Genomic DNA, 26746 nt, shown 5'->3' on the forward strand with positions numbered 1-26746 from the left:
TGTTTTCTGGAAGGAGAAGCCACAATGATAAAAGCCACGATGACTTTTGTAGATAAACCAAGACTTCATGTGTCATTTCCATCTAGCTAAACTAGTGAGCTCAACTTGTGAAGTCCCAAACCCAGATATCACTTTCTGCCTCCATTTGCCACCTGCCTCATTTCAGAGAAGGTGGAGGGAGCTGTAGAGTATTACCTACTTCGTGTTGTCCCCAAACTTGCTGGCCTTATTCCCTTTGTCTCTTCCTTTGCACCTTTTTCCCAAACTGTTTTCCCTCTTTATTTTTTTTTTTTAAGATTTATTTATTTATTTATTTATTTATTTATTTATTTATACAAGAACCGGGATACAGGCCAGAGATGGGGGGGTGAGAGGATTCACCAGAGACAGAGTGGGGAACAGAACAGGCAGACTGACTGAAATACACTGCTGAAGGGAGCAGCGGGCGAGACAGGAGAGGTCTGCTGCACCATGTGGGACCCATGCTGGCCAGCCGGGATCGAACTGGCACTGCAGAGGCTGTGAACAGCTGCACAGCGCGGCGTTCAACCGCCTGCGCCACCAAGGAAGGCCCTGTTTTCCCTCTTTATTATCAGAACACGGGGTGGGGGGCGGGGGGCAGAGCGCCTGGTTGATAACTGGCTGAGTCATGACCAATGAGCTTCTGAGACTCGCAGGCAGAAGAGAAAAGTTACTCAAAGCTTTTCAGAGCTGCAGAGTTGGAAGCTGCCTCTGTTCTGGCTTATTTGGTTTCTGTCCTCCTGGAAAACTGTCTCCTTCCTTCGTTCGTCTGTTGGGAACTTTGAAGCCCCTTCCTTTTGTAATTATCTCTGTTACTTTGATTGGTCTTTGATTAGAGGAATTCTGTGGGTAATGCTGGAAACACTGAGATCATGGGAAAGGAGAAGGGTTTGTGTGCCAGATCTGGGTCCTTTAAATCTTGTCTCTCTGAACTGGCTTTTTGAGGCCATCCACCTGTTTTATAAACAAGAGAGGTACAATGACTTCTTCTCAGTCACCGAGCTGGTTCCTTTACAACCCAAGGTGTGGTTTTTGGCTCTGTTTGGCTCCTGAGATGGAGCTCAGACCCCAGATTTCAGTCTTGGTCCAGGATTCTTGTTACTGAGCAAAGGGCTTGCTGCCTACCGCATGTATAATCCAAGACGATGAGCAGCCTTTGAAGGAAAAAAAAAGATCTTCTCATGAGTCTACAAAGAGACAAAAAAAAAAAAAGAGCTTCTGTGAGTCTACAAAGAGACAGGAGGTGAGGCTCAAATCTGTCACTGATATGGGGCTAAGCTTGGTTTTATGGAAGCAGAGGAAGAGAGAAAAAAGAAAGTTGGAATGAGGAAGTTTTGAGCTTGGCAGAGTTTGATTGGTTAGATTCAAATTGACCCATCTGAAGAGGTTTTTTGGAGTAATTTTGCTTCCACCTTAGCAGTTTCTTGGTTCTGGCTGATTGAAAAGCAGCTTACGATCAATTACTTCTGCATGTTCCTGTCATCTTCACAAGCATCGCCGTGCTGCCTCCCACTGCCAGCATTTGGCCCAGGCACGAGTAAATCCCCCACTTCCAAGCTGAGACTCTACCCACCACGATTCCTGTCCTCTAAGATGCAGGCTGGACCCCTTTCCCGCTCAGCCTCCTGGGCCAGCAAAAGCCACCAGCAGCCAGATCCTGAGGTGCCATGCAGGAGTGAGGCCAGAGCCAAGTTCAAACAAGCATTCTAAGGGGAGTTAGATAGGTTTTGTGTGGTTTAGGAGTCTAAGAACAAACTGATCTCAGTTTCACTTCCACCACATAGATATTGGGACCACTTGAACTTGGGGACACTTTGTGGGGACTACTCTTAGTTTCCCCAGCCAAACTCTTGCCTAGCCTGAGAGGAGAGGCCAACTGTGCAAATGCCTGATAGTAACCCCAGATCCTCTATGGGGTCACCTTTCTTTATGTATTCCCTGTCCTTCACCTCTGCATATATCACTCCTTCTCCAAACAGCAAGTGGATGCTGGGCAGCATGTCAGAGTACAAAGAGCACAGACTGACCTGGGGTTAGATCATTGCTGATCTCAAGTATGTGTGATCTGGGGCAAGCAACTTGGTTTCCTCATCTGTAAAGTGAATACCATGGTACAGCATAGGAGTGTGAAGACTGAATGAGGGGAAGAATGAATCTAGGTAAGACATCCAGCTGGGTGACTGGATCCAAGTTAGTCATTGTCATTCATTTCCCTCCCCTGCTGTGGTGTTGATGTCCTGAGACCAATTTCCAAGGCAGGTATGTGGGTAGGCCTCTCCACACAAACAGGCAATCCTCAGGCACCCACAGGATATCTGAGACTTCAACTCAATTCTGCTCCCTGGAGATAGCATCATATCCCCTAAGTTAAGGGTTCCAATTCAGACATTGGTTATGAGACCCAGGTGGTTCTGTGCAATCAGCTACAGATGGAGGTTCTCTTGATGATCTCCTCAAACTTCAGGTCCCATTGCAAGCCCCGATGATTATTTGTGCTTCTGACCAACTGGCTATAAATCAGAGATTCCCAGGACACCCAAGTAGTATGGTTTGATTAATCTGCTAGAATGGCACACAGAACTCAGGAAACCCATCTGCTCACAAGATCACCAATTTATTACAAAGGACACTAAAGGAAATAAATCACCATAGGGTCTTGGAACAAAGGAGGTTCTGTCCTTATGAAGCTTGGGGTTTGGCACAATGGCATGTGGAAGCACAATGGTCCCCCAGTGGGGACGCAGCTTCTCCTTGGTGCTCTTATGAAGGCTTTATTACATAGGCATGATTGATTAACTTCTTGGCCACTGGTGATTGAATGCATCAGTGGATGTGGGGTGGGACTGGAGGTTTCCATTGTTGGTTTCCATGGCAATCTGCCCCCATTCTTAAGTATTTTCTAGAAGTTACCATCATTAACTTAGCAAAAGACATCTTTAGGTCCTCCCCTGGTGGCACAGGAGGTTGAGTGCCACTCTGTGAAACTGTCCGCAGCCTCTGCAGTGCTGGTTCCATCCCCGCCAGCCTGGGAGGGTCCCACATGGCGCGGCAGACCTCTCCTGTCATGCCCACTGCTCCCCTCAGCAGTGTATTTCGTCAGTCTGCCCGTTCTATTCCCCGCTCTGTCTCCAATGCATCCTCTCACCCTCCCACGCATCTGGCCTGTACCCCAGTTCTTGTGTAAATAAATGGATAAATCCTACAAAAAAAAAAAAAATACATCTTTAATATTCTCAACACTTAGGACATCCCAAGACTTTTGGGGGTGACAAAAAATAGGTGCAAGAAATATATTTTGGTCATCTGAATGACCAAACGTCTGTAATTTCCTATAAATCTAACGTCACACCCTGACATGAGACTCGCTGTCTTCCAGGGCATGGGGTATCTACATGCCAAGGGCATCGTGCACAAAGATCTTAAATCCAAGAATGTCTTCTACGACAATGGCAAAGTGGTCATCACAGACTTTGGGCTGTTCGGGATATCGGGTGTGGTCCGAGAGGGACGGTGAGTTGGCCTTGGGTGGCTGAACAGAATGGGGAGGACCTGGATGGTGCTGGGTGGGCCTTGAGGTCCCACCGAGGTCTGGTGTACAAGTACTCTTGCCTTGTACTCCTGAGGGGTAGCCCTCCCTGTAGGAAAACCCAGGTTTGCTTTGGGCCTATCCTGTGGTTCTGGTCCAGAATCAGCTTTGAGTGCCACGTAGGTCTGTCATAGCTCTTGCTTCATAGGCAGATCCCCAGGGACTTTGGGTCCCCTTGCTCACACTTGCCCTGTGTGCTCACTGACTTGGGCAGGAGACCAGGGTTCACATCCCCCAGAATCTCAGGGATCCCCAGAAGAATGAGAGCCCCAGCTGAGTTGTGAGGCCCACAGGCAGATGTGATTTCCTGCATGGAGACAGGAGAGCGCAACTCCTTGCCATTATCCATCTTGGCTTCCTCTCCTAGGAAAACCTGGTGGTCGCCTTTGGTGGCATTCCCACAAAGCATTGGTGCTTTTGCAAGTGCAGAATCTACATTCTGCCTTCTTGGCGATGGGTGGTATGTGGGTGGTGGGTGGCATGTGGGTCCCCAGGGCAGATGTGTGCCAGGCGGCCTCCTTGCTGCCAGCTGAAAGGCCTGTGCCCTTGCCCTGGCTTCTTGCCCTCCAGGCGTGAAAACCAGCTGAAGCTGTCACATGACTGGCTGTGCTACTTGGCCCCTGAGATCGTGCGTGAGATGACCCCTGGGAAGGACGAGGATCAGCTGCCATTCTCCAAAGCTGCTGACGTCTATGCGTTTGGGTGAGCAGGCCCCTGGTGTCCCTCCTCCTGGGACAAAGTGGCCAGAAAAGAGGGCCCTGCTGGCCACTGGGGCAGGCAGACTTTGAACCCTGGCTCTGCTGCTTGACCTTTTCTTTCCTCACCTGTAAAATGGGGAGAATAATGGCACATCCCCAGAGGAATTGTTTCATGGGAGCTAATTAGTTAATTGTATAAAATGCCTAACTTTGGGTGTCAGCCTCACTCACTGCCCCCTGAGGACATCCACCCGAGTTTAGAGAACTGTTCCTCTGGGAGAATGGGTATCCTGCCAGCCAGCCTCCAAAACTAACCAAAAGAAAAATCAAAATATGGAAATACAACATGAACCAAATAGATAAAGCTTTCTCTTAACCACATTAAAAAGAAAAACATGTGAAATCAATTTTAATATTTACTTCAGTATATCTGAAATACTATCATTTCAGCATGTGATCAAAACTAATGAGATAATTTAACCTACAGAGTTTTCAAAGTCTGGTGTGTAGTTCACATTGACAGGACATCTGGGTTCCACTTGCCCCCTGTCAGCTGCTTTATCGCCCCATCTGACGAGTGGCCCCTGCGTGGGCTGTGTGGGTCTAACAGAGAAGGGCTAAGGTTAAGAAAGGTGAAGGTCCTGGCAGAGGCTGAGGAAGGCCTCACCTGCAGCTGCCCTGTAACCTCCCAGTATCTTCCCTCTGGGGTGTTCTTTCCTTCCCCTGACGTTTACCTGCATCATTTCCCAAGCACCACGTGTGCCAGGCACTGGACTTGGTATTTCTCTTCCTGTTCAAACAGTCTTGGACAAAGGCATCAGGCCCACTGGCTTTAACAGTTGTACCAGGAACTTGAAGCAAGAAAGTGGGGAGCTGGTGTTCATGTTCTGCTCAGAATGACCTGCAAGGCTTTCCTTAGAGCCTTACTGCCCCAGACTTTGTGTCACTGGAAAGTGGAAGCCCAACTCCAAGAGGGGAGGACAGGGCCTCAGGGTCCCACTAGCACCTGGGGGAGCTACCAGGATGCCATCACAGCATTCCCTGGAACCTGGCTGTGGGGAAGGCCGAGAGAGACGCTGGATTCTTTGGCTGGGCTCCTGGCATTGCAGCTCCAGGGGCTCCTGCGCGTGAGCTGGGAGCAATCCAGGAGCTCAGGTGGTGTGCTGGGTCTGCCTCCACAGGACTGTTTGGTATGAGCTGCAAGCAAGAGACTGGCCTTTTAAGAACCAAGCAGCAGAGGCCTTGATCTGGCAGATTGGAAGTGGAGAGGGAATGAAGCGTGTTCTGGCGTCTGTCAGCCTGGGGAAGGAAGTCACCGTGAGTAGCCACCTGCTCTTGGAGAAGGAATAGGGCTTGAGGGTGGGACAGGGCAAACAACACAGCTGCCCTGCGGTCACTCACTTGAGATGCAGGTTTGTGCCAGGCAGGCCCCTTTGCTGCAGTTTAAAAGCCATGTTCTTTATCACCCCACTGTTCACTTTTTTTTTTTTTTAAGATTTTTTTTTTTTCATGCATACAAGAACTGGGGTGTAGGCCAAAGGTGCAGGGGGTGAGACAGAGACAGAGTGAGAAGCAGAAAAGTCAAATCTACTGAAATACACTGCTGAGGGGAGCAGTGGGTGAGACAGGAGAGGTCTGCTGAGCCATATGGGTCAGCTCCGTGGCTGGGGATCAAACTCATGCCACAATGACTGGTGATAGCTTCAGAGTGCTGAGACTTTAATCCTGCACCACCAGGGAAGCCACTCATTGTTCACTTTTTATGTAAAAAAAAAAAAATCTGGAAGGATATTAAAATAATGGCTTTAAATGAGTTGCGAGATGAAAAAAAGACTAAAGCCCCATGTGTTACTTACATCAAAGTAGGTAATCATTTTGCAAAGTACAAACACTAGGGTGATAGCATCAGATCCTTCTCTCCATAATGGTTTTCTCAGTCCTTCAAGAACAAATCAATTGGGGGCCTCCCCGGTGGCGCAGCAGTTGAGCGCTGGGTTGTGAAGCTGCCTACAGCCTCGGCAGCGCCAGTTCGATCCCTGGCCACCAGGCGAGGGTCCCACATGGCGCGCAGACCTCTCCTGCCGCCCGCTGCTCCCCTCAGCAGTGTACTTCGGTCCTTCTGCCTGCTCTGCTCCTTGCTCTGGCTCTGGTGAATTCTCTCACCCTCCTGCGCTTCTGACTGTACCCAGTGCTTGTATAAATAAATAAATAAATAAATAAATTTTTTTTAAAAAAGAGCAAATCAATTGCCACAACAAAATTTCTTTTCAAAATGCCAAAAGGCATGAGACTGAATAGTTTCTCTGCATTGCAGCATATCAGTCTCCTTGTAATAGATAAACAGTATCTAGGCGGCAATGAAAGTGTCTGGACAAGCCCCTGGTGCTTGTCAGGTTAAGGTCTAGCTGGGCTGCGTGTTTCTTGTTGTGAGCGGTGTTGGCAGGATCACACCTGCAAGCTCTGAGACAGACTCAGGGAGGATTTCAACCTCACCTTCCTCAAGATCTCAATAGATCCTAACATTTTCTCCTTTGGCTGGCAGCAAGCATGCAGGGCATTAATGGAAGGCTCATTAATGACATTGTAGGTGATGTGCTTTACTTCTCAGCGTCCCTGTCATCTGCTTGTCTGGTATCCCCACAGGAGAACGCCTACATGGCTCTTCTTGGGGTGGGTGATGAGTGCCCGCCAGGTGCTCTGGGGCTCGTCCTTCTTCTTCTTCTTCATCTTCGTCTTCTTCTTCTTCTTCTTTTTTTAATATTTACGAATGCATGCATGTAAGAACTGGGGTGTAAGCCAGAGGTGTGAGGGGTGAGAGGATTCAACAGAAAGAGTGGGGAGCAGAACAGGAGGATCCACTGAGGGGATCAGCAGGTGAGTCAGGAGAGGTCTGCTGCGCCATGTGGGTTGCTCCCTAGCCGGCCGGGGATCGAACTAGTGCTGCAGTGGCTGGCAATAACTTGATAGTGCTGTCTTTAACCCGTGCAACACCAGGGTGGGGCTCATCCTTCTTGACCATAGACCAGAGCTCAAAGGGTAGGGTTTGGACTCCTGGCTGTTGGGACAGCTCAGATAGCAATAGAAGCAGCTATTGCCTTCCATGCTTTTTAAGAAATATATTTTTAAAAATAACTTCAACAAAATCAATGTCATATGTAGCTGATTTTTAAAAATCTATTTTCCCACATGGCATTTTTATTATGCTCCTTATCTTGAATCTTTGACACATCTTTACTTTTCAGTGTGTCTATCCTTCTGGCCTATGGCTACACCATAATGTAACTACTTCTCTGTTGTTGGACATTTAGGTAATTTTTACCTTTTACAATAAAGTTAATCAGGACATTTTGTATAATCAGAGTATGTATATGTATTTTTTTTAAAGATTTATTTACTTATTTATACAAGCAATGGGTACACTCAGAAGCATGGGAGGGTGAGAGAATTCACCAGAGCCAGAGCGGGGAACAGAACAGGCAGATTGATGAAATACACTGCTGGGGGAGCAGCGGGCGCTGCAGGAGACATCTGCGCTCCATGTGGGACTCTCGCCAGCGGCCAGGATCGAACCGGCCCTGCAGAGGCTGTGGGCAGCTTTGCAGCCCAGTGCTCAACCGCTGCGCCACCAGGAAAGGCCCTGTATATGTATTTGTTATATCAGAAAGAAAAATAGTCATATTAAATAGTTACCCTCCTGGCAACCATCTCAGTTCCCTTTCTGTGTGCATAGTCAGAGCTGAGTGTTAAATGCTGTCTTCAAGGAGGTAAAGGGACAGAATATAGAGCCCATCTGTGGTCTTAACACTGGTTGTAAATCAGAACCATCAAGAACTTCTTAAAAAATACTGAGGACAACAACCACTATGGAGAGCTGTGTGGAGATTTCTGGACCTACTAAACATAGAGCTTCCATATGATCCAGCAATTCCACTCCTAGGTATTTACCCAAAGGACACAGAAACATCAATTCCAAAGAACACCTGCACCCCTATGTTTATAGCAGCACTGTTTACAATAGCTAAGCTTTGGAAACAACCCAAATGCCCAAAAATAGATGACTAGATCAAGAAGATGTGGTACATATACACCATGGAATATTACTCAGCATTCAAAAAAGATAAACACATGCAATTTGCAGCAACATGGATGGTGCTGGAAGGGATCATGCTCAGCGAAATAAGCCAGAAAGAAAAAGAAAAATACCAGATGGTCTCACTCATAGCAGGAATCTAGAAAACTTAAATAAGGGACCAGGAAAATGAATAACTATAAGAAAGTGAAAATCAAAATCAACAAAAAACTATGAACCAGAGACACTTTTGGGGGGTGGGGGGCGGGAGGGGAGGGATTGGGATCAGAATGGGGGGGTTGCAATTGTATGGGGAATATAAAAATAAAATTTATTATTTAAAAAAAATAAATAAAAAAAGTTTAAAAAAAAAAAATACTGAGGACAGGGATTCTGCCAGAGAAGTTGGCCTGGATTAGGACTAATGTCACAGTTAATTTTTTTAATTTTAATTTTTTTTAATTAAAATAAAACTGATAGGCAAACATTAGTTTCAGATGTACAACATAATGATTTGCTATTTATACTATTTGCAAAATCATCACCACAATAAGTCTAGTAAATCTCTTTTATAGCACATAGTTAGAAACTTTTTTCTTGTAATGAGAACTTCTACCCTCGTGGCAACTTTCTAATGTACATTACAGCATTATTAGCTATAGTCAACAAGCCATAGTCACTAGATCCTCAGGATTTATTTATTTCATAACTGGAAGTTTGTATCTTTTGATCCCCCTTACCCATTTAGCCTACCCTTCCACCTCCTTATTTTTATATAAAGCTCCTCAAATAATTCTAGTCCACAGAGTCCTGAATTAATTGGAATTTTTTAGAGTGCATTATGGGCCCTTTGAAGCCTTTTAAGAATAGATTTAGGGCTAGGGAGTAGGGAATTGGGGACAAAGAACATGTTCTAGCAGCCTGCTTCTGATTCAGCAGAGTTGTGTTCCTGTTCAGTGTTTTCTCTTTTTAACATTTTGCTGTTGGAGGGCGGAATGGGTATTGGTCAAAGGGGAAAAAAAATTTGAATCATAATCAAAAGCAGGGAGAGCACCTCTCTCTGTCCCTCCAGCCTCATGGCTGAATGTTCACCATCCAGTGCTGCTTTATCTGTTGAGACAGAAACAGTGAGTTAGTATGCACTGGAAGATATCAGAAGGCCAGGATTTTTAATGAAAATCAGCAGTGCCTTGCCCCAGAAAGGACTCTTCAAAAAACCAACTTCTTGTTCTATCAACTCTTCCTCTTCAACCCCCTGCTCCTTCCCCTGCTCAACTTCCATCATCTTTCTCTTTAATTGTTAAGGTTGACTTCCTTTTCTCATGGTTTAATTAAATCTTCTATATGTTATCTATAGCTTAGGGCTAAATGTGAGATTACAATAAATAGTGTGTACTATATTATTATAAGAGATTATAGTTGCCATTAGCTGCTGATGAAGTACTTGTTCACTGGGTTACATTTTTTCCTACCTTTCTTCCATTCTATCAGTTACTTAAAAGTACACAATTTTGTTGGCTTTACGTTTGGAATGCAGCTTTCTTGTACAGTTTTAGGTTTCTCCTGTAGTTTCTAATTGCCTTTCTTTTTTTTTTTTTTCTTGTTGAAAAAAGAAACAAACACCATTACCATTTTCCTGAGGTCTTGCTGCTCCTTCTACATTCTGCTTATTGAATAGAATCTGTTCTGTTCTTTTTGGAACCAACTAATTTCTTACCATTTGAATCAATGGAATCTTTGGCCTGCTGCAGAGCTGTCATTCTTCTGTGGGTTTTTTTTTTTTTTCTCTTTTTCATTCATTCCTGGATCAGCTACAATACCTTGTATCTCATCTTCCCATTTCTTTCCCATTTTGCACTCCAGCAAATTGAGAGTGTAATCTGAAGCAACAGCCTCACAGTGGGTGCATAGGAGATATTTGAATCCTTGCATACCTTAAAAAAGCCTTTATTTTGTCCTCAAACTAGGAGTAAATTCTAGATTCATAATAATTGTTCCTCAGACCATAAAGATTTTACACAGCTGTCTACGAAGTGCCCAGTGCATTTTTGAGAAAAGTGGCATTGGTCTAATTCTCAACCCTTTAAAGATACCCTGTTTTATTCTTTCTGGAAATACCTAGACTCTTCTCTTTATCCTTTATATTCATAAAAATATATCTGTGAATAGGTTTTTTTTTTTTCCTTTTTGTAGTGAGGTCCCTTAATTGGGCTTTATTTTAAAGATTGATTTATTTATACATACAAGAACTGGGGTACAGGCCAGAGTTGTGGGGGGTGAGAGGATCCACCAGAGGCAGAGTTGGGAACAGAACAGGCAGACTGACTGAAATACACTGCTGAGGGAAGTAGCGGGCGAGGCAGGAGAGGTCTGCTGAGCCATGTGGGTAGCTCCCTGGCTGGGGACTGAATTCATGCTACAGTGGCTACAGCTAGCTTTATAGGTTGTTATCTTAACCCCTTGAGCCACCAGGGAGGCCCTAATTGGACCTTTTCAATTAAAGATTTCTGTTTCCTTAAAAATGGCTGGAAATTTTTCTTGTATGTTTTAGGTAGTTTTAGGTAATTCCCTATTCTATAGCATCTTTTTCTCTTGTGGAAATTCCCTTTTGATAGAATTCTAAGTGAGCTTCTGTGTCTTTTACCTTCATATTTTCAATCCTTATCTAAATTGGGTCCACAATTTGGGGAATTTCCTTGATTTTATCTTCTAGTATTTCTACCTAATGATGTTTCAGAAGTTATATTACTATATTATATTGCTTATTTGTTGATTTCTGTTGTACCCTGTTTTTGTTTGACAGATAGAGTTGATTCTACACACACACACACACACACACACACACACACACACACACGATTTCCTCCACAGTTGGTGTTGTAATTGCTTCACCTTTGGTCTCTTGTTTTCCTGGCATGGCGAGCAACCTCATGAGGTCTAGTCATGTTTCATAACAAGAACCTGAGCTGCTGAGTCTACATGGATGTGCACTTTCTGCCCTTTCCCATAAGTGCTTTCTACCTGGTAGTATGTGCAGGCCCATTTTCTCACACCTAGTTCTGAAGCAAAAGCACATAGGTCTGCTGTCTATATAGATATATAGAGAGATAGATAGCTAGATAGATATAAATATAGATATATAATATATAGGTATCTATCTGTGTGTGTGTATATATGGATCCTAAGAATAGACAACAGAATGCCAGTGTTAGAAGGTTTTACTTAGGAGAAAGGGCAACTGAGACATCTGTTCTATTCATTCTCAACCACTACCCTGTATTTGTCCTGCTCGTCTCTCCCAGCTTCCTTGAGCCTTAAGGCCAAGGCTCAAGCTCTGTGTTACATTTCACCTGTCAACAATTTTCCATTATAAAAAAATCAATGATTCCATTTCTGATTTCCTTATTACCTGTTAATGAAATCATTGGACTTCATTGTTGTTGTTCCAGGAAGGTCTGGAAAAGAGTGGCCAAGTTCATGTACCTCCTTTTATTTTTTTTTAATTTATTTTATTTATACAAGAGCCAGGGTACAGTCCAGATGCGCAGGAGGGTGAGAGGATTCACCAGAGACAGAGCAGGGAACAGAACAGGCAGATTGATGAAATACACTGCTGAGAGGAACAGCGGGCGAGACAGGAGAGGTCTGCTCACCATATGGGTTGCTCCGAGGCTGGCGGGGATCGAACTGGCACCACAGAGGCTGCAGACAGCTTCACAGCGCTGCGCTCAACCTCCTGTGCCTCCTTTTTGATTGGAAGCTTCAAATGCTTCTGAATATCACTTATTTCTCTGTTCTACCCCAGTCATCTGACGTCTGCAGGATGTCCAGGGACCACCAACTGGGGGGTCCTTGAGAACATCGAAGGGACCCTGTGCATAGTGCCCTCCCTGCTCCCAGCCAGCTGTCATGCCTACTAATGCCAGCTCTACTTGCAGGAGATCTTGTCTGCCTGCTGGGCTTTCGACCTAGAGGAGAGGCCTAGCTTCACGCTGCTGATGGAAATGCTGGAGAAACTGCCCAAGCTGAACCGGCGACTTTCCCACCCTGGGCACTTCTGGAAGTCTGCCGAGTAAGTACCCCTCAGGGAGCCAGACCGGCCAGGCATCTCAGTGGGCACTGCCAGCTGTTTCTGCCCAAAACTTTAATCCGGGGGATACACAAAGAAGATGACCCAGAGATTCCTTTTGTTGACTCACAGTCACTAGTTCTCCTCTGCTGAGCTCAGTCTATTGCTAGACCAAAAGATTCTGCTTAGGGTGGGGCCAGACAGGGCTAATTGGGAGCCAGAGCCACATGGGTACAGAACCTCACTAACACAGTGGCTGTTACTTAAAATGGCACAGACTCAAGGCAGAGCTTTATAGCCCCACACCAGCCGCCTGCCATGGGAACATCACCAGCTGTGTGGTGCTTTGACACTGGAAGCCCAGCCCCATTTCTGTTTAATCACACAGTCCTTTGCACCCTTTGGAGCAGGGATGGTCTCCACTGGGCAGGGAGGCCACTGTCAGCTCTCTAATTTCTGTCCTGTTCCTTCTTTCTTTGCCCCTCTGACCCCTCTGTACCAAAAACAGACCTCCACCTTGAACCCTCTTTGGGAATCTGGGGAAACCCCTCTTTATTCTGGGTCTCAGTTTCTGCAACTTTAAAAAGTGGGGATTTCACCAAGATTGGGGCTGGGCCAACTTTTAAAGACTAAGGGAAGTATTTTAGGCATTGCTGGCCACTAGGAATTTGTGCTGCAACCCATCAGTGGGATTTGCAGTGGGCCCAGCAGCAGAGAGAGGCCAAAACACCCACTGTGTGCAGTGTCTGTCACCACCACTCAGCTCTGCCCTTTGGCATGGGGACAGCCACAGACAATGGGCAGACTCTGCTCTCATGAAGCTCCATTTCTGGATGCTGAAACTTGGATTTCATGTAGTTTTTATGAGTTCTGACTAGCCCCCAACTCTTTAGAAAAGCAAAAGCCATTTTTTTAAAAAAAGATTTTTATTTATGCAAACAAGAGCTGGGGTACTGGCCAGAGGTGTGGGGGGTGAGAAGATTCACCAGAGACACAGAGTGGGGAGCAGAATGGGTAGATCGACTGAAATACACTGCTGAGGGGAGCAGCGGGTGAGTCAGGAGAGGTCTGCTGCACCATGTGGGCTGCTCCCTGGCCAGGGATCGAATTCATGCTATAGTAGCTGCCAATAGCTTCATAGTGCTGAGACTTAACGTTACCTTGCGCCACCAGGGAGGCCCATAAAAGTCACTCTTTTGTTGTTGTTGTTGTTAAGATTTTATCTATTTATACAAGAACTGGGGTACAGATCAGAGGTGCAGGAGGGTGAGAGAATTCACCAGAGACAGAGCGGGGAGCATAACAGGCAGACAGACCGAAGACTCTGAAGACCCTGCTGAGGGGAGCAGCAGGCGAGGCAGGAGAGGTCTGCCACTCCATGTGGGTTTCTCCCTGACCGGCCGGGAATTGAACGTGCACTGCAGAGGCTGCAGACAGCCTCACAGCACTGCGCTCAACCCACTGTGCCACCGGGGAGGCCCAAAAGTCACTCTTAATGTATGCATTTCAGGTGGCAAAGCTGCATCTGAATCACACACCTACTGTCCAGGGCTCGTGGCAGCAGCCTCCTCCTAGGGCCAGATTGTAAATATTTTAGATTTGTGGTGCGGTTTCCTGGTGTGGTTTTTTGGGAGGTAAGGGAACAAGGGTATAGCTTTTGAAAATTGCCAGTCTTTTTTTGACCATATATGGTTTAGGTGTAGTTTGTCAGCCCTTGTCTTGCAAACAAACAAACTGGCTTCAAGCTGCAGGGGGCGAGAAGGGGAGGCCCCACACTGGTTGCCAGCCAGAGGATGAAGTAGGAGAAGTTGTTGAAGGTAGACTTTGCTGGTTTAAGCCAGTTGCAGAGACAGTCTGGAGGAATGACAGCTAGGGTTAGGGAAGACAGTATTTTATAATGCATTGTTAGATTCAGAACTATGCTCTTAAGATGGGTTGGGAACCAGTGAAATAGGACATAATAGGATGTTGCCATCTCGATGTGTGGGTTTTGCTCAGCCATTCCCAAGTATCTGCTGCCATCTGGGGAGGCAGAAGGCCAAGGCCTGCCTCTCCCAGCGTGGAGTTTAGAGTCAAGCAGATGAGGGAATGCTTACACGCTGAGTGCCGGAACAGGCACACCCTCTGCAGGAGCAAAGGTGGGGCCTCTGCCACGCAGCTTGAGGAAGTGTCCCTAAAAAAGGGTCCTCAGAGCTAGGTTTTGAGCAGAAACTCTCCTGGCAGAGACTGGGGGCCCGGGGTTCTCCTGGATTTGGAGGAAGTTCAAGGATCTGGTTTGTCAGACCTTGGGCTCCTCATGTAAGGACCTGGGCCCTGGTTTTCACATCCACACAAGACAAGCCTATGCTAGGTGCTGATGTTGAGGAGAGATTCTGGATTCCCTGAAAACCCTGTCATCCCACCTTCTCATTTCTTATGCAAAGGTGTTGTTGTTTCATGCCTAGAGCACCAAGTCTGACCTCACAGGCAGAGGCCTAGCGTACCTCAATAAGTCTGCATCCACGCTTCCTCTTCATGATTTTCATTTGTATGTGCTCAGCCTCTAATTCTCATTTTCTCTTTTCTTTTTCATTGGCCTTGTTGCTTTATTTTCGGGGGGTGGCGGATGTGCTGGCTGTCTGTCATCTCCCCCTCTCCCTGCCATCCTGGTTCCTGCGACCCCACTTCACCTGCCTGCGCTGGGCTCTGACTTCATCACCGGCGGGACTGCGCTCTGCCCACACCTGGCACTCCCAGTCGCTGGCGGAGCCGCTACTACGGGAAAGGACGTTATGGTCACCCTGACTTTAAGAACTCCTGTCCAGTTCTGGAGGAATAGTGTGTCTTCTGTGATTTCCTTCATTCTCTGCCTGTTTGTGGTTATCGCTCTGCACATCCTGCTTCCTGTTTTGTCTTCACATCCCGCTGTCCCACGTTTGTGTGTTTTATCCCCATGCACCAAAGGCACGTTCTTACAGCTGACGTGGCACCAGCTAGGCCACTCCGGCTGGTATTTCTCACACCAAGAGAAGACCCACGGCATGTGGCAGGGCCTCCGTCCGCACCCCATGGAGGACAGTGGCTAGTCCCCTGGGGGAGAGAACCCGGGTCTTTTATTTTGAGTCCCAGGTCTCTTGGCCAGAGCTGGAGGAAGGGAAGTGAGCAGCAGGAGTGAGCTACTGCCTAGAGCTAGGGGGTCAGGGATGCTGTCAGTGAGGAGGGGCCATGGGCCTGTGGCCATCCTCTGCATAAACCCTATGACTGTCGTGGGGGGCCCTGGGAGGGGCTCTTTGTGCCCGGTTATTGTCTAAGCTGGCCCTATTGCCCATCTCGAACAGAGACGGGACTTCCTTTCTCTGTAGGGAAAGAGAGTTCCCTTCCTTCTGCCACTCCCCTGCCCCCCTCAGCCGCCCCCCAGACTTGGGTTCTGACACTGCTCTCTCCCCTGTCTCTCCTCTGTAGGTTGTAGGCCTGGCTGCCTTGCATGCCCTGGGGCTTCCTCCTCCTAATCAACAACCCAGTGCTGCTGTGACTTCTGCTCAGATGCAAACCCAGGCTCGGGCACTAACCCAGGGGACATGATCTCTGCTGCTCCAATCTTCTCCTGAGACTTCTTCTTTTGCTTTGTTTCTTTTTAAAACCAGCTCTCTGCGCAGCCTGCGTGTGCCTGAGTGACCGCCCTCCCGGGGTGGCCCTAACAGACCTTTGAACTGCCTTCCTGGACGGGACGTCTTTCTCTCTAGTTCTTCTTCTGTGGGGTCTCTGGGGTTTGTTTGGGTGGTCCCATCTCCCTACTAACACCTGGGTGAGACTTAGGCCACCACTGTGTGCACTGGGATGTCGGCACTACAGGGTGGGGGTTCTGCTTGACGGTTAACCCGTGGGGGGTCTTCTGCAAGGGAGGAATGGAATGATTTCAGAGCTGCCCAGGGCCAGACACCTCCTGTTGGGCTGGGGGTGGACATCACAGTCCTGCTGCCCTGAGAGATGACCAGCTGGGAAGGGCAGTATCCTCAGAGGCCCAGGCTAGAGGCTTATCCTAAAGCAAACGGGGCGGGACGGCCTGTCTCTAGGCACACTAATGAAAACAAAGCTCTGTCCCCTCCTCCTGAAAGTTACTCCCTTTACTCTGGCCCAGTATAGAGAGAAAGTTCTAGAACCCAAGTAAATATTGGCCAAGGGTGTGGCTGATAGGCCACCCCCAGCAACACTGCTCACCCAGTACAGATTCCCCAGCCCCTAAGACCTGAGTCAGGGTCTCTGGAGGCAGGTTCTGAATCCACATGTCAGCCGGCTTCTCAGATGGCCCTAATACCCCGTGTTTGAGGACTATTTCCAACAGGGCAATGGGATGTCATGCTCTGTAGTGGGGGGCAGGTATCTTCTCCCCCAATTCTGCTCAGAGCCAGAGCTTTCCTAGGCTGCTGGGAGAAGGCAAACCTGATAAGCCCACAGTAGCTATGAGCATGCCAAGCATGACATGCCAAGCGCTGGGGGTGGAGATCAAAAAACCACTGCCCTGCAGCGGGGAGTGTGCCCGAGGCACTTTCCCACGGACACACGTGACCAGGAGCAGCTCTGCGAAACCAGTGGCCCTGCCATCATTCCTGCTTCTCCGTGGGGCAGGGCCCTCTGCTTAGCTGCTGGAACTGACCTCTCCCTAGCTAGTGGCACCTGTTCTGACCAAGACCAGCAGGGCGATAATCCTTATTTTTGTTCCTCTTTGCAGCATTAGCAGCAGCAAAGTTGTACCCCGGTTTGAAAGGTTTGGCTTGGGCGTCCTGGAGTCCAGTAACCCAAAGATGTAGCTGGCCATGCAGTTTTTCTGCCGATTTCTTTCTTAAATGTATTTCTAAAATACCCAAACCACCACCAAGACAAAGAAGACACTTTGAAACATCAGCCACTCTCCTAAGCGCTGCAAACCAGGAGTAAAAGACCTAAATTCAGACTATGCCGGGAAAACTTGGGTCCAGGAGCTGGCACCATGTCTGTTTCTTAAAGTGATACCTACAGCAGCCTCTTGTCCCCAAAGACGGAGAATGTTTACCTGTGTGGTTCTGCGGAGGGAACCTGATGCTTTACAGTAGGTAATAATAAAAACAGACGTGTTGAGTGGGATGGTGAAGTGGCCACCTTCCCTGCTCCCCCCAAGAGGACCCTGCAGGTGGTGAGGCCCATTCTGGGCCAGAAGAAAGAGAAGCATTGTGACGTGGCTGTTCTCAGGTGGGTCAGGAGGACCTCAAGCCGGATGTGGCCTGGCCAGACCCCAGATTGGCCCTAAAACCCATCCGTGGGGAATCTCCTGTGTTCTATAAAAGGACTCCTGTCTTCCCTCTCTGGTGGAGGAAACCCAGCTAAGAGCTGGGCTGGATTAGGGGCCTTGGGTTCCCAGAGAGCTTTGGTTCACCTCTGACCCCCATAAACCAACCTGTACTTACTGGGAGACAGAATCCGTGTAACATCTGGAATGATTTTGTTGTTTCACACCTGACTTCCCGCTGCTGGTATAGAAATTGTTTTCAGGAAACCCACAGGAAGGCGCCAAGGAGATGGAACTGAGGGCCCAGGTTTTTAGATACACCCCAGTCCCTGACATTGGCCCCAGAACAAGGCCCAGCCCTGCAGCTGCCTATGCCATGAAGGTTTGATGAGAACAGGAAAGTTAAGGGAGGGAGAAGTAGGGGCTCAGTGGGTCTCTGAACTCCCCCTTCCCAGTCAGAGGGTGACCTGCCCTTTGGGAGCCACCGTCACTATGCAGAGGTCACAGAAGTGCCCACCTCTTCCACCTCACCTTCCCGAAGGATCCTCTGCCCAGGGTGGAGATGTGAGCTAAGATGGGAGATCTATACCCCCAACCCTTTCATTCAGGCTTACCGAGCAGGCCCCTCTATCTTCATAGCCTCCCAAGCACCAAATCAGGCTTTCCTGTGTTCACTGGAACTGTAGGAGGGAGTGGGATTTGGGCCAGTCCATGGTGTGAGAGCATCCTGCCTGTCGTAGAAGCTGCCACTTACAGAGAAAAGTTCCAGATGGCACAGAAGCCCATAAGTAGACATACTGTGCTCTAGAAATGAAAGGACAGAGAGTGCTGAGTGGAGACGAGGTTGAATTCAGACTTAGTCCGGTGGCTGTGCGTTGAGCTATGGTGGGGGGTGAGGAGGATGCAGGTAACTCTCCCACCCAGCAAAGCTCCCCATTCTCAGAGCCTCCTCTAGTCAGAACATCATAGAAGACGGACCACTCTGCCAAAAGCTATGAGGCTGCCTTCCTCTCCCAGAAGCCCCAGAAGCCAGCCCTAAGGACAACTGTGCAGGATGCAAGCTGCCCGGCCTCCCATGAGGCCTGACCCTTCCTGATCACGGTGTGGGGAGGAAGACAGAGGAGCTGCGGCCAGTGGGTCTGCTCTGTGGGGCTCCACTGTGGGACTGTTCTGGTCACCCCATCTACATAACCTCCCCTAGCCAAAGCCTTTTGGTGTGTGACCACCACCTCTGGCTAAGAATAAGTTGGGATCCTGCACAACCACCCACCGCTTTCCAGAGATCACAGTTTGTATCACATTTTTTTTTTTTTTTTGACTTTTGAAAAAAAAAATTATTTATTCATGCATTCAAGAACTGGGTTACAGGTCAGAGGTGTGGGGGATGAGAGGACTCACCAGAGACAGAGTGGGGAGCAGAAGAGGCAGATCTACTGAAATACATTGCTCAGGGGAGCGGTGCGCGAGACAGGAGAGGTCTGCTGCACCATGTGGGTTGCTCCCTGGCCGGGGATTGAACTCGTGTCACAATGGCTGCAGACAGCCCCATAGGTTGCGTCTTAACCCCTTGCGCCAACAGGGAGGCCCTGTATCACATTTTTCCCTCTGAACCATGGACACACCGCTGAACCTGGGGTTGGACAGCAGCCGAGCATGGTGGACTCAACTCTGCCCAGCCGGGGCTACTGACAGCCACAGAAAGTCACCTGGGTTTGTTTCAGGAGTGTCTCTCCTGGTTAGTTCAGGTTTCCTTGGGCACAGGTGGTGTCTTGTGCTAGTGCTGAGGGCCCTGAGGGTGGAGTTGAGGGCCTGGGAGACAGCCCATTCTCCAAGGCTCTGGGCCACCCCCAGGGGCGGGCCTGAGTCTCTACACCACCTGCCATTGGAGAGAGACCCCCAAGGAAAGTGTCCCCACGTGGTGCCCTGCTCCCCCGATTTAAGTGACTGTGAATTGAGGGTAGGTGCACAAGCTTGCCCTTCTGTGTGCTCTCCCCGTCTGCCTTGGAAACACATGAAGGATGGCAGCTACTGTGAATTTAGCCCTCATGGCCAACTGTGAAGTGGTTGGAGAAGGCTGGGAGGGGCTCCTGGATGAGCACTCTGGGGGCTGCAGAGGCCCCACCTCTGAGAGTAGAGCCCAAGCTTTGGCTCCTGAGGGCCCCCTCCCCAGCTCCCAACCTCTTATCCCTGGGCTGTGTCCCCACCGCCTTTAACCCCAGAGCCACAGCACACGTTAACCCCCAACTCCAGGTTTTGAGTTCCCCGTTAGTCGAGGAGCAAAGTTGACCTCTGGTGTCACCAGATTAAAGAGTCTTGTGGGGCCCTGGATCTCTCTGCTCCCTCAAGGAGTCTCTTGTGATCCCAGAAGGGAGGGGCGTGCCCTGTGAGCCTGTGGTGTCTGTACTGATGGGGAGGGGGGCTGTGTGGAGACAGAAATGTGAAGTGGATTAGGAACTTGCTCAGCCTGGATCGCCTCTGTCCAAATCCAGCGTCTTCTGTAGCCACAAGGCACGTTGCTTTTTTGAATGTAAAGTTTGTACAATAAAAGTTTTTATATTTTTTAACAACTTCATTTGCTCTCCAGAAAAATTAATTTAAATTAAAATGGTTAGTATGAATGAATGTGCTGTATTTGTTTTTTCTCGCCACTGGCACTCGCCTCTACCAGACCATGCCGGACGTCTGGAGTTTATATAAACGCATAGCAGGGCTTGTGTCTGTTTGGGTCAGTTTTGGGGGAGTGTGGGGGATGCTCAGATGGGAGGCACGAAAGTAGGAATGGAGGGCTTGGGGGTTTAGTCCCCTCTGCAAGCGCCTTCCAGAGTTAGAGGGCAGTTGGGCATGGGACCGGGAAGGCAGATTGTTCCAAATAAGGATGGACAGAGACAGAAAATCACCAAAGGCACGAAGCACAGAGAAGCCCCTAACACTGACAGCCCGTGAGCAGACCCAGACCCCGTGTCTCTGCTGGAGGTGCCTGTGCCTTCTGGATGCCTTGGGGGTGGGGATGAGGCACTGGTCATCTACACCTTTTTTCTAGGAGCATCCACTGCAGTTGTGTTGAGAGAAGTGCTTTGTGGGTGGGGCAAACAGAGCAGTGGAAGAGGAAGGGCCCCAGTATTTGTGGGGCTCCTGCTCTGAGCCAGGAGGTGCTTTTTCCACATCACCTCACCTAAGTCACATCTCAGAGAGCCAACGCAGCAAAGCAGGAACTGTGAGGTGTCAGCTGAGGGACTGAGGCACTGAGAGGCCAAGGTGAGACACTGCTGAGGGTGGGTAACTCGTGCAGGAGTAACTTGGGCCATGGCCTTGGCTCCAGGCACCCTATCAGAAGTCAGGGAACTTGCTGGCTGGCCGCTCATCCAGCACCTATTGTGTTGCTGAGTGTTGGACTCACATAAAACGGCAGTGCTGCCTTTAGCCATGGACCAGTGAGTGGCCCAAAGAAGGGCTCCCTCAGTCTGCCTGGCAGACTTCATGGAGGAGGTGGACTTGGAGAGGATTTGAAACTTGAGTAATAGGGTGTATATAAGCAAGGGAAGGGCAAACTGCCCCGCAGGGCAGGCACATGCAAAGGCTGAGACCACGTGGTGTGCTTGGGAAACCACAAGTCTAGCTGTCATGAATGGGAAATAGAGTGAATGTGGAGAGGACCCCTTGTGGATCCTCCCCCCAAGAGTTTAGGCTTTAGCATGGTGCCCCCGAGGAGCCATTAAACATTCTTGAGTGGGCGAGGGCCATCATCAGATTTATGTTCTGGGCATCTGGGATGGGCCGGGGTGGGCTTGGCTACAGGTAGGCAAGGTGGAGACTGGGATTTGGGCAAGGAGAGGTGAGCATTCTATTCTGAAGCAAATTTATCCAATTTAAGTAATACTTTAAATTTAAAAAAACGTTAAAAATATACCATATTTTGATTCTTGGAAATTTCATACAATTTCTAGGTTATTCTATTTTATTAATTATATAAATAAAATATAAGGAAGGCTTAGTATTACTTTTTGGGGGGATGACCCTGGCAATTTTTATTCTTTCATCCCTGAACCTCAGTTCCCTCATCAGTAAGATGGAGATAATAATAGTACTTGTTTCATAATAACAAAAATGAACCACATTAATGCAAGCGAAGCACATTTATATATGCCAGCCACACACTAAGCACTCAAGAGGCCAAAGCGCAGGATAATGTGGTTACGAAGGGCCTCAGTTACTACCTGAGCCATTTTTCTAGCTATAAGAAGACCTCGACCCAACCTGTTTATTGTATTAGCCATTGTTAGCAGGTATTTAACCTTTTTGTGAGTATGGAGGTGAGAAAAATCAACCTGCCAATCCTGTCCAGGTAAGTGTCCACGCAGTTGGTGAGCCGCCAAAGAAGAAGGTGGGCGAAGTCCCCCTTGAGGTGACATGCGAGCACGGGTTTGATGACGGGAAGATATCTGCCCGACTTTTTTTTTTATTATTATTTATTTATTTATTTATTTATTTATACATACAAGCACTGGGTACAATCAGAAGTGTGGGAGGGTGAGAGAATTCACCAGAGCCAGAGCGGAGAACAGAACAGTCAAACTGACGAAGTACACTACTGAGGGGAGCAGTGGGCGGCAGGAGAGGTCTGTGTGCCATGTGGGACCCTCGCCGGCGGCCAGGGATCGAACCAGCGCTGCAGAGGCTGTGGGCAGCTTGGCAGCCCAGTGCTCAACCACTGCGCCACCAGGGGAGGCCCAATCTGCCAGATTTTTGCACTCAAGGAGGAGTGGAAGAAGAGTGGATTCAGGAATTGGCGTTCATTAGGCTCTTAAGTCAGAGTGATGGAGGGGACAGATAGAGAGAGAATAGGGGCAGAGTCTGCAGCAGAGTCAGTTGTGGGAGCCCTTGCCGCTGCATCAGCCATGTTACCTGTGGTAACATAAGAATTGTCAGTTGGTGTCCTTTACAGTGCATAATGGCGACTTCAGTTGGAAGCTGCAAGGCCGCTAGAAGCTTAAGGATACGTTTAGCATTAATGATGGGGGACCCCTTGGTGGAAAGGAACCCCCTTTCCTGCCAAATCGCAGCATGACTGTGAGCCATAAGGAAGGCGTATTTTGAATCCGAATAGATGCTGACTTTGTTATGTTTGCTGAGGGTCAGGGCCCCAGTAAGTGCTGAGTTTTGCCTTTTGGGAGGTGGTTCCTCTGGGCAGCTCTCCTGCCTCGATTACCTGATGCACAATGGCCTAGGCAGCCCTTCGCTGACCTTGCGCATCTTCGCAAGAGCTGCCAGTCTACAAACACAGTAGGCATCTGACAAAGGGGAGTCAGTTAAACGCAGTCTGGAGGTTTGCATTTTTTTCCCAGAATTTCAGGACCCGAATGAGCGGCAGAAGGGGGTCAGAGACAGGCAGAAGAGTGGCCGAGTGGAGAGAATTAGACTGAGTGAGACTCACCAGAGGGTTTTTGATAAAGAGCACATGGAAATCCTGTAAAGGGGAAGGAGCAAGAGTGGAGCGCGAGCGGTGAGACAGGAAGGCCTGAATGTGCTTGGATGGGTCTTTCCAGAGTAAGTTTGAGGGACTCCCAGGTGAGTAGAGCTGCTGCCACCAGGGCTCTCAGGCAAGGTTGCCAGCCCCTAATGGTGGGATCCTTCTGCTTGGAGAGATAAGCGATAGGACGCAGGGCTGGCCCGAGAGGCTGGGAAAGGCCGCCTGCCGCCATACCCCAATGTTCATCTGTGAACAGGAGCAAAGGCTTTTCTGGATGAGGAAGGGCAAGGGCAGGTGCCTTAAGGAGGATATGTGTGAGTAAAAGGAAGGCCCTGCGGACCTCCCAGGGGGATTGGAGACTCCTTCGGGGGAGGCTTTTGCTGCATCAGTGGCTTGGCTGGGAAAGCAAAATTAGGGGTCCAATGACGGAAGAATCCGACCAAACCTAGGAAGGAAAGGATTTGTTCTGCCGATTCAGCGGAGGGAAGGTCCCGGATGGCCTGTTTGCGGTCCACCGTCAGCTGTTTGGAGGAAGGAGTTAGTGGAAGACCCAGATAGACGGCTGTGGGAACTGAAAGTTGGGCTTTGGATGGGGAGACATGGTATCCTTTGGAGCATAGGAAGTTGAGGAGTCGTGCAGTGTGCTGCTGAGATTGTGGCAGATAAGGACTGCAGAGGAGGAGGCCAGCAACACACTGGAGGAGAGAGCTGGGTGGAGTATGACATGACGAGAGATCACAGCTAATGCCCGACCAAACAAATGAGGGCTGTCCCGGAAGCCCTGAGGCAGGACTGTCCAGGCCAGTTGCTGGGACGTGTGTGTGTCCGGATTTTCCCAAGTAAAAGCAAAAGGAAATAAACTTGAGGATCCAGAGGGATGGTAAAAAAAAAAAAAAACATCTTTGAGGTGAAGTACAGAGAAGCGTGTGGTAGAAGACAGTATATGAGATAGAAGGGTGAAGGGGTTTGGCACTACGGGATGGGTAGGCACCACTGCTTCGTTAATGAGGTGAAGGTCTTGAACTAGGCAATTAGAACCATTGGAGAGAATGGGAGTATTATAGGGCGGGTTGATAGGAGTAAGGAATCCCTTTCCCAGGAGTCGGATGATGGGTTTTGAGACCCTGACGGTGAGTGAGGGAAATTGGAAACTGGGGGCGAGAGGGAAAAGAAGGATCCTTAAGGCGAATGACTGGGGTATGAGGGTGACAACAATCAGGATAGAGATATTATAGACCATGGGGTTGACAGTGGAAGGAGACAGCAGGGAGTCCTGAGGAGGATTAGGAGATGTTTGGAGCAGTGGGAGGATGAGAGCAGTGCTAGGGTCTTAGAACCACGAGAGAGTAGCCCCGAGTTTGGTCAGGAGGTCGTGACCCAGGAGTGGTGTGGGGCAAGAAGGCATGACTAGGAAGGGCTTGTTAAGCTGACATTGAAGAGGTCTAGTGGTCCTGGGCTGAGAAGGAAGGCCGTCAACACCTGTTTGGAGGAAGGAGTTAGTGGAAGACCCAGATAGACGGCTATGGGAACTGAAAGTTGGGCTTTGGATGGGGAGACACGGTATCCTTTGGAGCATAGGAAGTTGAGGAGTCGTGACCTGAGAAGGATAAGCTTGACCGGAATAGGAGGGAAGGACAGAGAAGGTAGCCCCCGTGTCAACCAGAAAGGAGATGGACTTACCCACTACCTTGACCATTACCATGGGCTCCTTGAAGGTTATTGGAGTCGATGAGTCCGGGCCTCTTCAATCCTCAGCCGCCAAACCCAAGACCACCGGTGACAAGAGTGGCAGGGGCTGGAAGTGTAACAGGGTGGTCCCCAGGAAAGGGGGAGGTTCCCTGCCCCACCCAAGGGAGGGTGGAGCTGAGCAGGAAGAGGAGGAGCTGCAGAAGAGACTGAGGAAGGAAGCAGGATGGAGCCAGGAGACCTGGAGGAGGCGCGTGGAGCCTAGAGACACGTGAAGAAACTGCGCTTGTCTTTTGGTCGTGGACTGGGTGACACAGATGTGGGTGAGACCCGTGGGGAGGTGACAATGGCAGCTTTTATCTTGATGTTGATTTTGCTCTTTTCCCTCCGGGCTTGTCTGGTTGTTTGTGACCCTTTGCTGTGGGTCCCCACTGGAAGATGCTTTAGACTTGTGGCAGGCTTTGGGGCCTTGTTCTGGGCCAATCCCATTTGGATGGACTTTTACCCATGAGGGGATGGGTAACTCTGGATGCTTCATTTAGAAACTAGACTCTTTGCCTTACCTGTGTTGTTTCCTAGTTTTATTAAAGTTCCTTCCCATTAAAGTCTCCTATGTTTTGTGTTGATGCGGCGGATGGCAGAACCCATGTAGAATAGGCAGGTTTGCGGGGTTTGGGCTGCCCCTCTCCCTGTCCTATAACAGAAGGACTGGCCCACCACAGCCAGGTGTGGAGGGACGGTCACTTTTCCAGTGACCCTGGACGTTGCAGATGGGGCACGGTCCTGGCAGAGGGTGGGGTTGGGGCATTGTCTGGACCAATGGCCTTCTCGGCCATATTTGAAGCAGGCTCTGGGCGGCGGTCGGTTGGGGCCCATTGTTGTCCTCTGTCGGGTGGCAGGTGCTACAGTTGTTGGAGGAGCAGGGCCTGGCGGTCTCAAGGCAGCTACTAGGGCCTGAGCTTGAAGCTCAGCCTTCTGGCAACTATGGAGTTCCCTCTCAGTTCCTCCTGGTTGTTAAATACTGTAAAGGCCATGTTCAGCCGATCCTGGATAGGGGTTTGAGGACCGTCCTCAGTTTTCTTAAGTGGTTTTCTAATGTCTGGGGCTGACTGAGATATAAAATGGCTACTGTGGTGCCTCCAGGCGAGTCAGGGTCAAGCCTGGTATGGCGCTGGAGAGCCTCCATCAGGTGGTTAAGGAAGGCAGGAGGGTTTTCTGAGGCAGACTGGGTGATTTCCCTGAGCTTATGGAAGTTTATAGGTTTAGGCGCTGCCGGTTGGAGACCAGCCAGGGGACAGGTAATAAAACGGTCTAGGTGAGCCCTGCCCCGGGGGCCCGTGTCTGTGTCAGCCTGGTAGTCCCGCTCCTGCTCTGGGTGGGGAACTGCTTCAGGACCTGGGGGCATGGTTGTGTCAGTCAAATCAACCTGATCTGCATGGTCACGGGCAGACCTAAAAACACGTTCCCTTTTGTCAGAGGTCAGGGTGGAAGAGAAGATAACATGTAATTATGACATGTAAGGTCATAGGCTTGGTAAGATAATGAAATTTTTAGGTGTAGATAGTGGGATCTATAGTGAAAGAGCCGAGATGCTTTTCAAGTTGGGAGAGATCAGACAGAGAGAAAGGAACATGGACTCTAACTCCTCCTTCAGTCTCACCCACTTCCCTAAGGGGCGGAGAAGAGAGCGGGTGTGGCAGCTAGGAGGTGAAAAAAAACGGGGGGAGGGGCTGGATTGGGGAGCTGGAGGAGGAGAAGATAGAGAATTTAGAGGATCAGAGAACACAGAAGAGGGATTCGGAGAGGGTGAAGAGTGAGAGGAGTCTCGAGACTTAGAAAGTAGAGCAGGTTTTCAGGAGGGAGGGAGGGGCGGAGCGCAAGAGAAAGACAGCCTGGCCCTAAGGGATC

The 26746-nt window shown here is 49.1% G+C and overlaps 1 protein-coding gene across 4 annotated transcripts in view; it reads left to right on the top strand.

Moving 5' to 3' along the window:
* KSR1 (kinase suppressor of ras 1) overlaps window positions 1–20700 on the top strand; it is a 152339-nt gene extending 131639 nt beyond the window's left edge. The window contains exons 16-21 of one of the 4 annotated variants that reach the window (XM_054689274.1): window positions 3398–3531; window positions 4178–4309; window positions 5487–5622; window positions 12313–12446; window positions 15180–15260; window positions 17152–20700. In XM_054689274.1, the coding sequence (XP_054545249.1) occupies window positions 3398–3531; window positions 4178–4309; window positions 5487–5622; window positions 12313–12446; window positions 15180–15260; window positions 17152–17230 (696 nt within the window). In that variant the 3' untranslated portion in view covers window positions 17231–20700. The remainder of the gene's footprint in view (window positions 1–3397; window positions 3532–4177; window positions 4310–5486; window positions 5623–12312; window positions 12447–15179; window positions 15261–17151) is intronic. The other 3 variants (XM_054689273.1, XM_054689275.1, XM_037492061.2) reach the window with 3 other exon arrangements.
* Window positions 20701–26746: the final 6046 nt, after the last annotated feature.

This window comes from Talpa occidentalis, unplaced genomic scaffold (assembly GCF_014898055.3).
Source record: "Talpa occidentalis isolate TD23 unplaced genomic scaffold, MPIMG_talOcc4v2.1 talOcc4.7, whole genome shotgun sequence".
Taxonomy (NCBI): domain Eukaryota; kingdom Metazoa; phylum Chordata; class Mammalia; order Eulipotyphla; family Talpidae; genus Talpa; species Talpa occidentalis.